Here is a 16,149-nt window from a genome sequence, read left to right as displayed (position 1 = left end):
ACATCAGATTTGTCAAGGTGGGGTTTTTTGAGTATTGGTTTGATGACAGCGCATTTGAGTTTGTCTGGGAAGATGCCTTCATCTAGAGAGAGATTGATTATGTTGGCGATGGGCCTAGCGATGATGTTGGAAACTTATTTAAGTGTTTTTATTGGGAGGGCATCTATTGGGTGTGACGCAGGGTTCATCTTTCGGATGATGGTTTCAACTTCGGTGGAGGTTACATTCTTGAAATGTGACCATCTGATGTCAGATCTGCTTGAATGGATTGCAATCTCTTCATTTGTGGTTGGGTTTTTTGTGGTGAGGTTGAGGCTTTTGTTCTGGAAGAAGTTGGCAAATTTGTCACAAGTGATCACTTGATTGTCAGGAGGCTGGGGGGTTTTGATGGGTTGAATGAGGTCATTGATGTATGTGAAAAGTGCTCTGGGGTTGAATTGGTAGTTATGTATCTTTCTGGCGTAGAAATCTTTTCTGGCTTTGTCAATGTCTGTTTTGCATATGTAGAGGATGGTTTTGTATTTATCTCTGAGTTGGATTGTTGTTTTTTTTCTAGAGATGTACATTCGTTTATCATGAATTAGGCAATTTGAACGAAATCGCCTAATTCGTTGTGGTTCGGAGAACGCGAACCACGAAATGGATTTTCCCCAAACTTCGGGGAAAATTTGTTTTTCGGGTTTGTGCTGGGGGGGGGGGGGAGAGGCACATTTATTAAAAAAAAACAAAAAAACCCCCACCCCAACCCTTCACATTTACTATATTACAACCCCCCCACCATGCTGATCCCTCCCCAAGACTTACTAAAAGCCCTGGTGATCCAGCAGGGTCCCGCGAGTGATCTCTCCCTCCAGGCCGTCTGGCTGTCGAGCCTGCTACGAATCAAAATGGCGCCAATGGCCCTTTGCCCTTACGATGTCACAGGGACTATCGGTGCCATTGGTCGGCTCCTGTGACATAGTAAGGGCAAAGGCTATCGGCGCCATTTTGAATACTGGCAGCCGACGGCTCGAGTGCAGGAGATCGCTCCGGGACCCCCGCTGGACCACCAGGGACTTTTGGCAAGTCTTGATCAGGATGGTGGGGGGGGGTTGTAATATAGTAAATGTGAAGGGTTGGGGTTTTTTTTAAAAAAATAAATGTGCCCCTCCCCCCTGCACAAACCCGAAAAATGAATTTTCCCCGAAGTTCGGGGAAAATCTGTTTCATGGTTCTCGTTCCCCGAACCACGACGAATTAGGCGATTTCGTCGGGTTTTTATATACCGCAATATCAGCAGGATTTGGCCATCAAAGCGGTTTTCAATGAGACATACACAGTTAAAACAATACTATTTATACATATAATAACATAAAATTAGCATGGTACACCCAAGGCCTCCAAAACATCAAAAACATCCTAAGAACAGCAGAAAAAAAATGGAGAAAAAACTAGAGATGAGCTTCGTTTTTCTGGCTCGGGTCAGGTTTCAGTTCGGGTGCTACTCGTTTTCCCACGGATCGTTTTTCGGAAAAAACAAAGCTGGAACCCGAACCCAAAACCGTAAAAACGAATTAAATAAAAAATATCCGAATCGAAAAAACCCCCACCCCAACCCTTCACATTTACTATATTACAACCCCCCACCATCCCGATGGTGCCGGCCATCCATTGCTCCTACCATGTGACAGGGGCTGACCAATGGCACCAGTAGCCCCTGTGACATCGTAAGGGCAAAAGGCCATCGGCGCCATTTTGATTCATTAGTAGGCCCGACAGTCCGATGGCCCGGAGGGAGAGATCACTCGCGGGACCCCGCCGGACCACCAGGGCTTTTAGCAAGTCTTGGGGAGGGATCGGGATGGTGGGGGGTTGTAATATAGTAAATGTGAAGGGTTGGGGTGGGTTTTCTTTCGATTCGGATATTTTTTATTTAATTTGTTTTTCCGGTTTCGGGTTCCAGCTTTGTTTTTTCCGAAAAACGATCCGTGGGAAAATGAGTTTTCCCATGAAGCGTCCGAACTGAAACCTGACCTGAGCCAGAAAAACGAAGCTCATCTCTAGTTTTTTCTCCATTTTTTTTCTGCTGTTCTTAGGATGTTTTTGAGGCCTTGGGTGTACCATGCTAATTTTATATTATTATAGGTATAAATAGTATTGTTTTAACTGTGTATGTCTCATAGTAAACTGCTTTGATGGCCAGATCCTGCTCATAATGCGGTATATAAAAACTTTATAAATAAATAAATAAATAAATAAATGGTGCTTTGTATTTGGAGGCAGGTTTGATTACTTTTTGGATAATGGGGCATTTCTTTTCCGCTATTTCTGAGGTGATGGCGAGCCAGGAGTCGACGGCGGAGTTGGTGTTGGTTTTATCTAAGGATCTTAAGTTGTCTGGCAAGATTTTGATTAGTTCGTCACTGGAGCAGGGCTTGCTGAATTCGATGTGTTTGGCTTGATTGTGTCATTCGTGGTGGATGGGGTTCAGTTGTAATCTGTTTTCTATGAGTTTGTTGTCCGACCAGGGGAGATCTGTGGTAGAGGGGGGTTGTTTGAGCTCAACTTTGTCGTTTATGAATATGAGATCTAGGGTGTGGCCTGATCTTTGGGTTGGGGTTTTTACTATTTGCTTGAAGCTGATTGCTGTCATGGAATCAAGGAGGAGTCGACAAGTGGTGGGGAGAGGAGTTTTATCAACGTGTAGGTTGAAGCCTCCTAGAATTATGGCTGGAGTGTACATATTGATGTTGTTTGTTATGGCTTCAATCAGGCGTGATAAGTCATATTCTAGGATTCCGGGTGGGGCATATAGTAGTATGACTTGTAGGTGCTTAGATTTGAAGAGAGCAATTTCAAAGGGGGGTGGTAAGTTAATATAATGGAACCTGAATTTGTATTATTTTTTTTTGGGCTATAAATAGGAGACCGCCTTCTTTCTTTTTTTTTCTGGGTAATGAGTAGATGTCATATAGTGTCTTGGGCAGTTGATTTATAAGGGCTGTGTCAGATTCTTTAAGCCAGCATTTGGTTACACAGCAGATTTCAGGGCAGTTGTCGATGAGAATGTTGTAGAGAACTGGTAGTTTTTTTGTAATTGATTGAGCATTGACTAGGATCAATGATAACATTGTGAGGGTAGTGGTGTGGGAGAGGGGGAGGATGGGTATTTTGAGGAGTCTTTGGGGTCTGTCGTGATAGGCATTGTTGGAATTTCTTTGTATCTGTTGCGGGGCAAAATGAGCATTTTCCTCTGTGGTTCCATGGTGGGTATTGGATTGGGTAAAGGTGGGTGGGGGGGAAGGAGACTGTGGATGAGGAGGAGATGGGTGAGTTACTGGGGAGTTTAGGGGTTTTGGGGGGGTGTTGGCTGGGAGAGGGGGGAAGGGGAAGGGGAGGGAGGTTGTTAAGTCCAGGAAGGTATTGACATAGGTAGTCGGGGCAGCACAAAGGGGCACACTAAGGGGCATGCCCCTTAGTCGTGCTCCTTCAGCGCGTGATGCCTGTGTCACGGGCCTCTTTTTAAAACTCTCTTTGGCGCGGGTGATGACGTCTCCAGCTTGGCGGATTGAGGCGGGCTGAGGCACTTCGATGCAGCGAGGTGCCTGGGGCATCTGGGTCGAGGCGAGGGCCGCATGGAGCTCCTTGACCCCGGCAGGTCGGCGCCAATCGCGTAGAGCTTTTGGTGCCGGCATCGGGGAGGTGAGAGGTTATGTAGTGTGAGAGATATGCAGTGTGAAGAAATGCAAATTTTGAATTGTGTATAATTGCCTTATGATCTTCTGCATGGATTGCACCAGATAAGGACATACCGTTTGCCAAATTATTCGTTTGCATCAGATGCCACAGTACAAAGATTTCATTTTGGACAACGCCAGATTGTGTGGTGGTAGGTTATTCCTACTGAAAGGCATGAAAATATTCCTCAAGCTGAAGGACCCTGAAAGAACCCCGGAAGCATGGGTCACAACTTAGCCCCTGCCATGAGCCCCTCTGTCTGACCAGAGGGTGAAACGGGAGTTGCATCCATGAAGACCTATTCCCTGCACTCTAAACTCATGTTTGCCTCTTGTAATCTTTTATCACACTTCTGCTGAAATGACACTCTCATGTCTTTGGTTTTCACCCCAATAGCAGTAGCAGCGGCGGCACTCTGGCACCAGATCTCTACACTCTGATCCTTCTGGTTGCTGCGGCTCATTGTTTAAACTGAATTGAGAACAAGGATTGTATCTTCCTTTCTTTAGAGGCCTTTATCCATTCATGCGTTCCAGTCCCTAATCTCCATTATTACAGCCCTATAACAAAATCCCAGAGAAGCTTCCCAATGCCAGAGATTTTAGGATATAAAGCCAAACACCTACTTGTAAGTGAGTTATCGTATACATAGGGCCCCACCATAAAGTGAGGGAGAGACATGAGAAATCCAGCTACGCAGACAAGCAGAGCGCCGCAGCCAATCACCCGGGGCCTGTGCACTCGGCTCCCGAAGAAACTCACAAAAACGATTAGTGCTGTGTTTCCAAACTGCAAAACACAAAATTCAGTAAACATAGTCAGCAGGGGGTTTCTTGGCAAGACTCCTTTATTCCATCAGTCTGCACTAACTTCACAGTTGATCATTTCCCTGGTTTCTGCTATTTTTTGGTTTTACCTCTCTTGTCCCCTGTAGGGCTTCTTTCCTTCCTCCTTGTCCGGAAATCACCATGCACAGCCTTTGATACATATATTTTTTCACTACATAGAGGCCAAGCTCTGCAGCCACTGATTGCAACTAAAACAACAGCAAACTGTTTTGTCCTTTCCCTTCCATCCTAAGGGTCATATTTAAGGAATGAGCAACCCCCCCCCCCCCAAAAAAAAAACAAAACAAAAAACACAAAACCCTGCAAGTATTTGGCATGTTCAATAAATTGTCTATTTACAGCAGTTTTGGGCTGGCTCAGTAACTGAATGGAGGACCTGCATTTGATTTTCAGGTCAGGTCTTCCATTCTCTGGGTCAGCTGGGACTGGGGATGCAGCAGAAACCGTATTCACAGTCCCAGGAGAGAGAGAGAATCTTTTAGTCTTTGCATAACAGTGACACCCAGTGGCCAGATTTGGGAGGCACGTGAGCTGTGTTCGAGAGGGAGCGACAGTTTGGGTCCCCTGACCGAGGACTACTGCTGCAATGACTGGGCTGAGATTGGAGCAGTTATAAAATAAGGGGGAAAAACCAGGTAGTTATGAAGGCTCATAGCACCATAGCAGCTGGTTCTGATTCAGTTGGTGCTGGGGATGTTGCACCTTGTCTGCATACTTCTTCCAAGTACCTTGGCTGTGGATATCTGAGGGCACCACATCCTACCAGGGCTTTGGCTTTTGCCACATTATGTTCCTTCAACCAGCAGGCCAGAGAGAGCATGCCACAAGACCACATCTATTTGATTTATGAACAAGACATTCTGGCTACCTCAGGTTATCACCATTTCTTCTTCGTTTTGCTTCCTATGACTCCACTATGCTTCCTCCTCCTGATGCTAGCCCTTCCCAATCTTGTTCCCTACTGCGAAAATTCCAAACATCAGGTCCACTATCCCTCTTTCCACCTCTCTAGTCATTCTTTCATGTGTCTTGTCCAGTACTCTCAAGCTTCCTTTTCTTGTCCAGCTATCACCCCTCTTCTTGAAAGCATCGCATTCTTATTACTGTTATCACAACTTTGCTTCTCTTCCCTTTCTCCTGTCAGCAGGTGATGTCAATGCCAATCCTGGCCCTTCAAGTTAACTCTCTTCCTATCTTGGCACACATCATCCCATTATTTATTTATTTATTTGTTTGTTTGTTTTTATATATCGACATTCGATCGAAATATCACATTGGTTTACATGTAACTGAACATAAATAAGGCAGAAGCTGCTTATTTTACATTGTAATATTGTAACTTAAATAATAATTTAGAAAGAAAGATTTACATAGTAACTTAGAAGGTTAATTGACATAGGGCCCCATTTTCCAAGCCACTCGCACGCGAAAAGTCCCTTATCGCGTGCGATACCAGGATGGGGACGGAGTCAGCCTCGGAAGAGGAGGAGTCGGGGCGTCACCGGGGCCGACTCTGCACCGAAGCCGCAGACAGCGAAAAGGTAGGTGCCTTTTCGCTGCCTATTTCGCTCCCAATAGCTATGCCTCCTTCGGTGGCGCTATTGGGTGCGAAACCGGCAGCGATCGCACCGCGACAGTGCGATCGCTGCCGACTAGCGCAGGCCCGCCCCCCGTTTCGGCCCCCCGCCCCTCATCTTCTAAAGTATCGCAGGCCTGCGATACTTTAGAAAATGAGGCCCATAGTAACTTTGAGAAATAACATTTAACATGTGCCTTGCAGAAGATAGAGGGCGGGATGGGGTAGCATAAAGGATTAGATATGTACAGTTATTTTACAAGGCGGACCACAGGGTGGTTGACGGCGGACTGGGGAAGATTCATTTCAGAGCAGGGGAGGGGGCCTGGGCAAGGGGGCTACGTTTCTGGCGGGAAGGCTTAAGATTATTTCTCCAGCTCTATCCCTATTCCATTCTTCCTCCCTCTTCTTCCCATTTCTCATGTTCCTTATTGAATGTCTATTCTAATTCTGACAAGCTTGCCTACATTCATAATATCTTTCTCTCTCATGCCCTCCATCTTTTGAGATTTGGCTGAAACAATTGCTGTTCTTGTCATGGAAATTATCTTTTTCTCCACATATTTCAATCAGTAGATCATGGTGTCAGACAGGCCACTTTCCCCCACCTGCAAGTTTCAACACTTTCTTACTTCTCAAACCCACTTTACCCTGCTATCTCTCCAGGTACCTATGGTCTATCAATCCTCTCATAAGTCACTTCCTCATTTCTTACCCTGGTTTTCCTTCTTCCTTGAACCAGCTTCCTCTTCCCTTAGATTTGGGGAACCTTAACTTGCACACTGATTCTTATGACTCAAAGCTCCTTGCATGAATAGCCAACTGTACTTGTCTATTCCTTTTCACCAGCATGGCCACTGTCTTGATCTAGTCCATTCTTGCAACATCTCTCTCTCTCATGCTCCTCCACCTTTCTTCATCTTCCCTCTGACCATCATCTGATACAGTAGCTTTCACATTCAAGCAGCCCTCCCAAAGTCTCATCCAGTAATCACCAACACTTTTACAAACGTCCAGATAATTGATCTTTGCATCCTATCCACTATTGTTTGATCTCTCCTCTCCTCCACAACCTTGTCAGAGTCTATTGATAAGGCAGCTTCTTTTTACAATACTATATTCTTCTATTTACGCATTCTTGCTCCACCTCAATTTTGCAAGGTGTTCGGAACACCAGCTTTGCCTTACTTCCAGAATGTGTTTCCTACATACCTGCACTCACTCTGCAGAATGTCTCTAGCTACCATTTATTCCCATACTGGCTTCCCTTATTTCCAATTCATGCTCACTTCCTTCCAAGTCTCTTCTATTGCACTTGCCAAGCAACTCTATGTCCATCTGATAAATGAATTTGCTTCCATCCCCTGCTATCTCTTCACCACATTCACCTCTCGCTTCAATATATCTCTGCCTGCCACTCCCCCTTCACTCTCTGTCCAGACTATTGCTGACTTCTTCCATAACAAAATTCATAAGATTAATCTTGAGTTTCCACCAGATTAATCTTCAGTACCTCACCTCACCCCCACTTCAGTCCTCTCCCTTTGGCTGCCACCCTTTCTTCCTTTTCTGGAATCACAGAGGAAGAAACTGATGATCTTCTATCCTCTTCCAAACTCACAATTTGTTCATCTGACCTCATTCCCATCCAGCTCATCAGGTCTAGCTTTAGGAGACTGGAAGGAACTGAGAAGCAGGTCCACCTTAAAATCCTTAAGGGAAATTACACAGTCCAGTTTAAGGCTAAACAGAAACTGACTGATTAACTAGGGAAGTGCTAACTTTCCTGGAAAACAGTACCAATGATGGAAAGCAAGGAAGAGAGGGAGGGTCAGAATTCAACAAGTCAATCACCATCATCCTGACTCCATGTTGGATTAAAAATATAAAAGGGCTTTAAACTAGAGCCCAGAACAGGCAATGTACAAGGGCATCTAGCTAGCTGAGCAATGGGCTTTAAGTGCAGGGGAAAGATACACTACCTACTGGACTTGGACCCACATAATTTTGTTATTAATTCAATTTGTATTGGAGATTGGAATAAAAAATAAACACGGCTTTTTGGAATACACATTTGCATTTCACATGTGTTAAAAGAGGCCAGCCTACCCACAGAATGCTCCTATAAATGTAAGTGTCCCTGACGGATAGTAGAATGGGGATTGTCTCTTAGAGATGTGAATGACCAGCAGCACCAAGTATATAATAATGCAGATTTTTTAAAACTGTAAATAAACTTAATCTTCTTGAGAAGTACTCAGCACCTGGAGAAAGAAAACAAAGTTACTGCAGGCACTGACAGAAAGCCTGCAGCACCTTCAAATGGTAGTCCAGGCTCAGTGGACCTAGCAACAGATGTTGCAGGAGTGAACAAAGCAGTAGGCCGCCTTAGTGCAAATCATCCAAGCACTGCAGTCTCTTCAGGTGAGGGGCTTCATGTCCATATCAGTATTGTTAAAAACCACAGAAGAAGATACTGACAACTCCTCACCAACCTGTAAGAAGTGCAGTAGCTGCTGGCTGGCTGGAGTAGACTTGGGCCATGTATCTGGGAAATCTCCTAGTCAGCAAAAGTAGCATATCAGGCTGCTAATTTGAATGGGCAAATCCTCTGTTCCAAAATACAGAAGATCATCCGGGGGTGTATGGGCTACAGAGTGAAGACCTATTGGCAGCAATTCCAAGAAGGCTACTCAAGAAGACAAAACTCTCAGACATATTTGTACCTGCCAATGGCTGTAACCTAGAAATAGCTCCAATCAGAAGGGACACCTAGTTTTGAAGTGTTGCAGGAGATCCCATTGGAACAATTTATGCACGGGCTGGACTTACAGATACAATAATGGATACAGCCACGTCTTAACATGAAAGAACATCCTAGAACTGGCTGAGGCTTTCTGACAGCTGGAGGGCATTCAGAAAACACTTAGAGCACCGTTTAACTAACTCCAGCAGTCTCCTTATGGCCTGAGTCTGTGAATTTCTCTTTGGAGCCTGGAAAAAGTGGTCAAAGTCCATAAGCAATAGCTATTGGGCAAACCTACTCCAAGTGGCTAAGCAGTCTAGAACCGGTCCAGTGCTAGAACTGTAAAGACCAAATCCTCCCAAAAAACCCAATTGTCTCCATTTTCCATCTAAATAACAAGGCTGCCAAAACTAAACTCAGAGTGTCATTCTGCGCAAATAGAATATGAAGTTAGCCCCAAGACATCTAAAAGTGATTCTGGCTTCAATGGCATCTTGAGAACCCAGGATATTGTGTTTGTTGCTGTTTTTCTTGCCATAAAATAAATATGGCATTAGAAAACTGACAAATAAATAAGTAAATAGTAAATAAACTGAAGACCAGGGTGAGCCTCATAAGACGACTGGTAGGATTATCTTGGCATTCTGGTCCCAGGACTCTGCGCACATAGGAACATAAGATATGCCATACTAGATTAGACCAAACGGTCCATCGAGCCCAGCATCCTTTCTCTGGCAAAAAGCCAGTAAGTAAGCAGCAGATCCCAAAGAGAAGATCCATTTCTTGTTGCTCGCTTTCATGGGATAAGGGGTGGCACTGTGGCATTAACCAAAAATAAATAAATAAACCCTAGTTTACTCTGCAGCAGAATCCTGCCGAGAGCTCTCATACCAAGCTTCTGGACCCACAACTAAATGATTTAAAGCGAATAATCTCAGGTACATTAACGTCGACTCTGATGGACTTCTGATTCTGTCTCATATTCATCCACCAAAAATATGGAGGGATTTGCAAATCTTCAATCTTCTCTCAGAAAAGCTGAATTCCCTTGCATGATAAGAACATAAGAAGTTGCCATACTGGGTCAGAGCAAGGGTCCAATAAGCCCAGCAGCCTATTTCCAAAAGTGGTGAATCCAAGTTACAAGTACCTGGCAAGTACCCAAACATTAAATAGATCCCATGCTACTAATGCCAGTAATAGCACTGGCTATTCCTTAAGTCAATTTGATTAATAGCAGTTTATAGACTTCTCCAGGAACTTCTCCAAATCTTATTAAAACCAAACTAACTGCCCTAACCACATTCTCCAGCAACAAATTCCAGAGCTTAATTGTGCATTGAGTGAAAGAATTTTCTCCAATTTATTTTAAATGTGCTGCTTGCTAACTTCATGGAGTACCACCTATTCCTTCTATTATCTTAAGGAGAAAATAACCAATTCACATTTACATGTTCTAGTCCTCTCATCATTTTATAGACCTCTATCATATCCCCCCTCAGCCGTCTCTTCTCCAAGCTGAATAGCCCTAAACTCTTTAGCCTTTCCTCATAAGGGAGTCATTCCATTATCATTCTGATTGCCTTTCTCTGTACCTTCTCCAGTGCAACTATATCTTTTTTGAGATATGACAACCAGAACTGAACACAGTACTCTAGGTGAGGTCGCACCATGGAGTGATACAGAGGCATTATGACATTCTTGGAGCAGCAGTTACTACCCTTAAGAGAAACATGGGGGTAACTTGCACAGAGCAGCAGTTACTTCCTTGAGAAGCTTGCTGGGCAGACTGGATGGACCATTTTCGTCTTTTTCTGCTGTCATTACTATGTTACTATATGTTACTAAATAATAATAATAATCCTAATAATTCCTAAAATTTTGTTTGCTTTTTTGACTGTCGCAGAACATTGAGCCGAAGATTTCAAACTATGATACCTAGATCTTTTTACTGGGTACTAACTCCTATTATGGAACCTAACATCATGTAACTACAGCAAGGGTTATTTTTCCCTACATGCATCACCTTGCAATTGTCCACATTAAATTTCATCTGCCATTTGGATGCCCAATCTTCCAGTTTTGCAAGGTCCTCCTGCAATTTATCACAATCCACATGTGATTTAACTACTCTGAATAATTTTGTGTCATCTGCAAATTTGATCACCTCACTTGTCATATCCCTTTCCAGATCATTTAAAAATATATTGAAAAACACCGGTCCAAGTACAGATCCCTGAGGCACTCCACTGTTTACCTCTCTCCACTGAGAAAACTGACCATTTAATCCTACTCTCTATTTCCTGTCTTTTAACCAGTTTGCAATCCATGAAAGGACATTGTCTCCTATCCCATGACTTTTTAGTTTCTTACATAATGTGGAGAATCCTCTCTAAAGCTCTCCAAAGACAAACTTAAAATCTTGGAAAGCACCTTTGGTCTTGCAGTAGTATTTTGGACAATTTTAATAGTGACAATCAATGGCAAGCAATCTGTAACAACTCAACAGTTCCAAATAAGTAGTTAATTACTGACTCTACTGAAGAACTGCCCAATTTTGACTTATGACAGAAATAACAATATTGCATGGAAGATGTGCACATAAATCTTGGTATGAATTGGCAGACTAGATAGGTTATAGGGTCTTTTTCTGCTGTCATGTTTCTATGTTTCAAGAGAAAATGAAAGCAGCTCAGATAGTGATTGTGGACCAGTGCCAAAAGCCATGGATCATAATTGATGATCGTCCCTTAAGCACTTGAACATTGTCCTATGAGTTGATCACTGTAAATAAAACCAATGCCACATGTAAATAAAACCAAGGCCAACACTAGATAGCTTGAATCTGTCCTGTAAACCCCCGTGAATCTACAGATATCAACTTGACCCCCTAGATTTATCAAAATGCTATAAATATAGCAGAAATAGCACCTACGATAAAAAGGGGTGTGGTTCGACTAATTACTCTGCTCCCACATAGGCAATTTATTGTACCTGTGCTATCTTAATGAGAGAGAGAGAGCACCTCTGTATAGAGTCAGTCTGACACTCTCTATATATGTACCACTGTAGAGGTACACTTTGAACTGGAGTGGGTTTCGGAAGGTGGGGTGCTATAACAGAAACATTCTGAGGTATTCATAGTAATATTGACATCACCTAAACATTTGTAGTCATTATAATGGATGAAAAGTATAACAAAAAGAGTTGATTTGTACCATGCAGCTAGCAAATGGTACAAATGTTTAGTGATGTCAATATTACTATGAATACCTCAGAATGGGCCGGATTTTAAAAGTTCAACGCACATAAATCCAGTGGATTTACGTGCATAGAGTGGCTTACGCGCGCCGGACCTATTTTATAAAGACCCGACACATGCGTAAAGCCCCAGGACACGTCTAAATCCCGGGGCATTATTAAAGGGGTGGTCTGGGGGCGGGGCGGGGCCAGAGGCTTCCAGCACAGCGACCATTTGCCACTGTGTGGGAGGATCGCGTACGGGCAGGCTATCAGCACAGGCAGACGCAAAAAGTGAGACAACAATTTGGAGGGGGGTTAGATCAGGGTCGGGGGAAAGGTTAGGGGAAGGAGTGGGAAGGTTAGTTTAAGGGGAAGGGAACAGGGGAAGCCCGCAGGCGTCGGCGCACACAAGATGCACTAGTGTGCACCCCATAGGGCACGCAGACCCCTGATTTTATAACATGCGCATGCCTGCGTGCGCATGTTATAAAATCGGGTGTACATACGTGCGCGCCGGGTAGCGCATGCACTTGAACACCCGCGCGTACATTTGAAAATCTACCGCAATTATTCTATTTCAGCACCCCCGCTCCCAAACCACCCCACCTTCCGAAACCCACTCCAATTCAAAGTGTTGCGTGTTAAGGCCATATCGATAAATGGCCCTGTGACTGAGATGGAAGCTATCCAGACGACAGTTTTTATTATCTTGGTAGAATGGAATGGAAGGACTCTGGATGAGCTCATCAGTTCAGGGAGTATGAAGAACTTGATTCATAGAGTCTTGGTGAAGCAGATGGATGAGAATTATCAACAAGAAGTAGCCCTCTTCTGCATACATGGAGAGAGGTGATCATACCCACTCTACTCAAATGTCCTTACTATGTAGATCAGCATTGCTTGGGTAGATAAGAACATAAGAAAATGCCATGCTGGATCAGACCAAGGGTCCATCAAGCCCAACATCCTGTTTCTAACAGAGGCCAAACCAGGCCACAAGGACCTGGCAATTATCCAAACACTAAGAAGATCCCATGCTACTGATGCAATTAATAGCAGTGGCTATTCCCTAAGTCAAGTTGATTAATAGCCGTTAATCTTCGCCAAAACAGACTACTGCAACTCCCTTCTCCTCGGCCTTCCTAACAACACCATTCACCCCATTCAAATTTTACAAAACACAACAGCCCGAATCTTGACCAACTTACGCAGACACGACCATATTACACCTGTTCTAAAAGATCTACATTGGCTCCCAATAGCTTCCCGTATACAATATAAGACTCTCTCTCTCATCCACAAGGCTTTATACAATCCTGAAATGAACTGGTTTAATGAATCCTTCCGCTTACACCAGTCTAATAAGCCCACTAGACACGCACATCTCGCAACTATGCCCATCCCTTCCCCTAACTCTACAAACTAACATCTACCAGAGCCCGTGCAATATCGATAGCCGAGCCGACCCTTTGGAACACAATGCCAGTTGAACTAAGGCAAGAGGAATGCCTCAAATCGTTCAAGCCGAAACTCAAGACCTGGCTCTTCACCAAGGCATACACCTAATTTCTCCCTTCCTCTCCTCTGCCCCCATCTTCTGGCCCTCTATCCCCTTACTTCACCCTTCTCCTACCTTTTTCTCCCCCCCTCACCTCATACACTTTTTCTCCCCCCCTCACCTCATACCTTTTTCTCCCCCCCTCACCTCGTTCCCTTCCCTCTGCTCGCCACTCCACCCTCTCCTCCTAGCACCCCTAAACTTCTTATCTCTTAGTGTCTTCCTTTTGTACATATGTATATATTTACAAACCTCGTTGATTATTTAATGCAAATTTCCCCTTGTTATTCACACCCTCATTTATTCATTTGTTAACTTGTTTTATTTGTTCAATGTAAAGCGCCATGCCTGGCGTTTGTTTGTGTTACACTGTAAACCGATGTGATATCCTGGATGAATGTCGGTATATAAAAATTTTAAATAAATAAATAAATTTTAAATAAATAAATAAATAAATAATGGACTTCTCCTCCAAGAACTTACCCAAACCTTTTTTGAACCCAGCTACACTAACTGCACTAACCACATCCTCTGGCAACAAATTCCAGAGCTATATTGTGCGTTGAGTGAAAAAGAATTTTCTCTGATTAGTCTTAAATGTGCTTCTTGCTAACTTAAGAACATAAGAACATGCCATACTGGGTCAGACCAAGGGTCCATCAAGCCCAGCATCCTGTTTCCAACAGAGGCCAATCCAAGCCATAAGAACCTGGCAAGTACCCAAAAACTAAGTCTATTCCATGTTCCCATTGCTAGTAATAGCGGTGGTTAGTATCTAACTTCATGGAATGCCCCCTAGTCCTTCTATTATTTGAAAGTGTAAATAACCGAATCACATCTACTCATTCAAGACCACTCATGATCTTAAAGACCTCTATCATATCCCCCCTTAGCCGTCTCTTCTCCAAGCTGAACAGCTCTAACCTCTGCAGCCTTTCCTCATAGGGGAGCTGTTCCATCCCCTTTATCATTGAACGCCATGTCAGACACTGTCATTGAAATTTATCATTGAACTTTATCATTGACATTTGTCATTTATCATTTATCATTTGGCATTTATCATTGACATTTGTCATTGAACTTTATCATTGAACGACATGTCAGACATTGTCACTGATTTGTTATAGTTACTGAGTTACCTTTCCGCTTCTAGCTTCTTCTCTCCCCAGTTCCAATACACTTGTTTTATTGTAACTTTTTGCCTCTGCTTATATGTTAAGGTTAATGTTATAACCTCCTGTTCCTTGTAAACCGATACGATATTATCTGTATCATGAATGTCGGTATAAAAAAGTATTAAATAAATAAATAAATAAATAAATAAATAAATAAATAAAATTATTTTGGTTGCCCTTCTCTGTACCTTCTCCATCGCAACTATATCTTTTTTGAGATGCGGCGACCAGAATTGTACACAGTATTCAAGGTGTGGTCTCACCTTGGAGCGATATAGAGGCATTATGACATTTTCCGTTTTATTAACCATTCCATTCCTAATAATTCCTAACATTTTGTTTGCTTTTTTGACTGCTGCAGCACACTGAGCCGACGATTCTAAAGTATTATCCACTATGATGCCTAGATCTTTTTCCTGGGTGGTAGCTCCTAATATGGAACCTAACATCGTGTAACTATAGCAAGGGTTATTTTTCCCTATATGCAACACCTTGCACTTGTCCACATTAAATTTCATCTGCCATTTGGATGCCCAATCTTCCAGTCTTGCAAGATCCTCCTGTAATGTATCACAGTCTGCTTGTGATTTAACTACTCTGAATAATTTTGTATCATCCGCAAATTTGATAACCTCACTCATCCTATTCCTTTCCAGATCATTTATATATATATTGAAAAGCACCGGTCCAAGTACAGATCCCAAAGGCACTCCACTGTTTACGCTTTTCCACTGAGAAAATTGACCATTTAATCCTACTCTCTGTTTCCTGTCTTTTAACCAGTTTGTAATCCATGAAAAGACATCGCCTCCTATCCCATGACTTTTTAGTTTTCGTAGAAGCCTCTCATGAGGGACTTTGTCAAATGCCTTCTGAAAATCCAAATACACTACATCTATCGGTTCACCTTTATCCACATGTTTATTAACCCCCTCAAAAAAATGAAGCAGATTTGTTAGGCAAGACTTCCCTTGGGTAAATCCATGTTGACTGTGTTCCATTAAATCATGTCTTTCTAAATGCTCTACGATTTTGATCTTCAGAATAGTTTCTACTATTTTTCCCGGCACTGAAGTTAGGCTCACTGGTCTATAGTTATCCGGATCGCCCCTGGAGCCTTTTTTAAATATTGGGGTTTCATTGGCCACCCTCCAGTCTTCAGGTACAATGGATGATTTTAATGATAGGCTACAAATTTTAACTAATAGATCAGAAATTTCATTTTTTAGTTCCTTCAGTACCCTAGCATGCATACCATCCGGTCTAGATGATTTGCTACTCTTTAG

At 43.1% G+C, this 16,149-nt stretch overlaps 1 protein-coding gene across 3 annotated transcripts in view; it reads right to left on the bottom strand.

The window, feature by feature from the left end:
• Nucleotides 1-16,149, bottom strand: part of SLCO2B1 (solute carrier organic anion transporter family member 2B1) — a 360,204-nt gene that overhangs the window by 228,876 nt on the left and 115,179 nt on the right. For all 3 annotated transcript variants that reach the window (XM_029602065.1, XM_029602067.1, XM_029602066.1), the window contains exon 4: nucleotides 4,344-4,506. In XM_029602065.1, the coding sequence (XP_029457925.1) occupies nucleotides 4,344-4,506 (163 nt within the window). The remainder of the gene's footprint in view (nucleotides 1-4,343; nucleotides 4,507-16,149) is intronic.

The sequence above is a fragment of the Rhinatrema bivittatum genome, chromosome 5, assembly GCF_901001135.1.
Source record: "Rhinatrema bivittatum chromosome 5, aRhiBiv1.1, whole genome shotgun sequence".
NCBI lineage: Eukaryota > Metazoa > Chordata > Amphibia > Gymnophiona > Rhinatrematidae > Rhinatrema > Rhinatrema bivittatum.
Note: the sequence above shows the minus strand (reverse complement) of the source record. Positions and strands in the feature narration are given on the sequence as shown.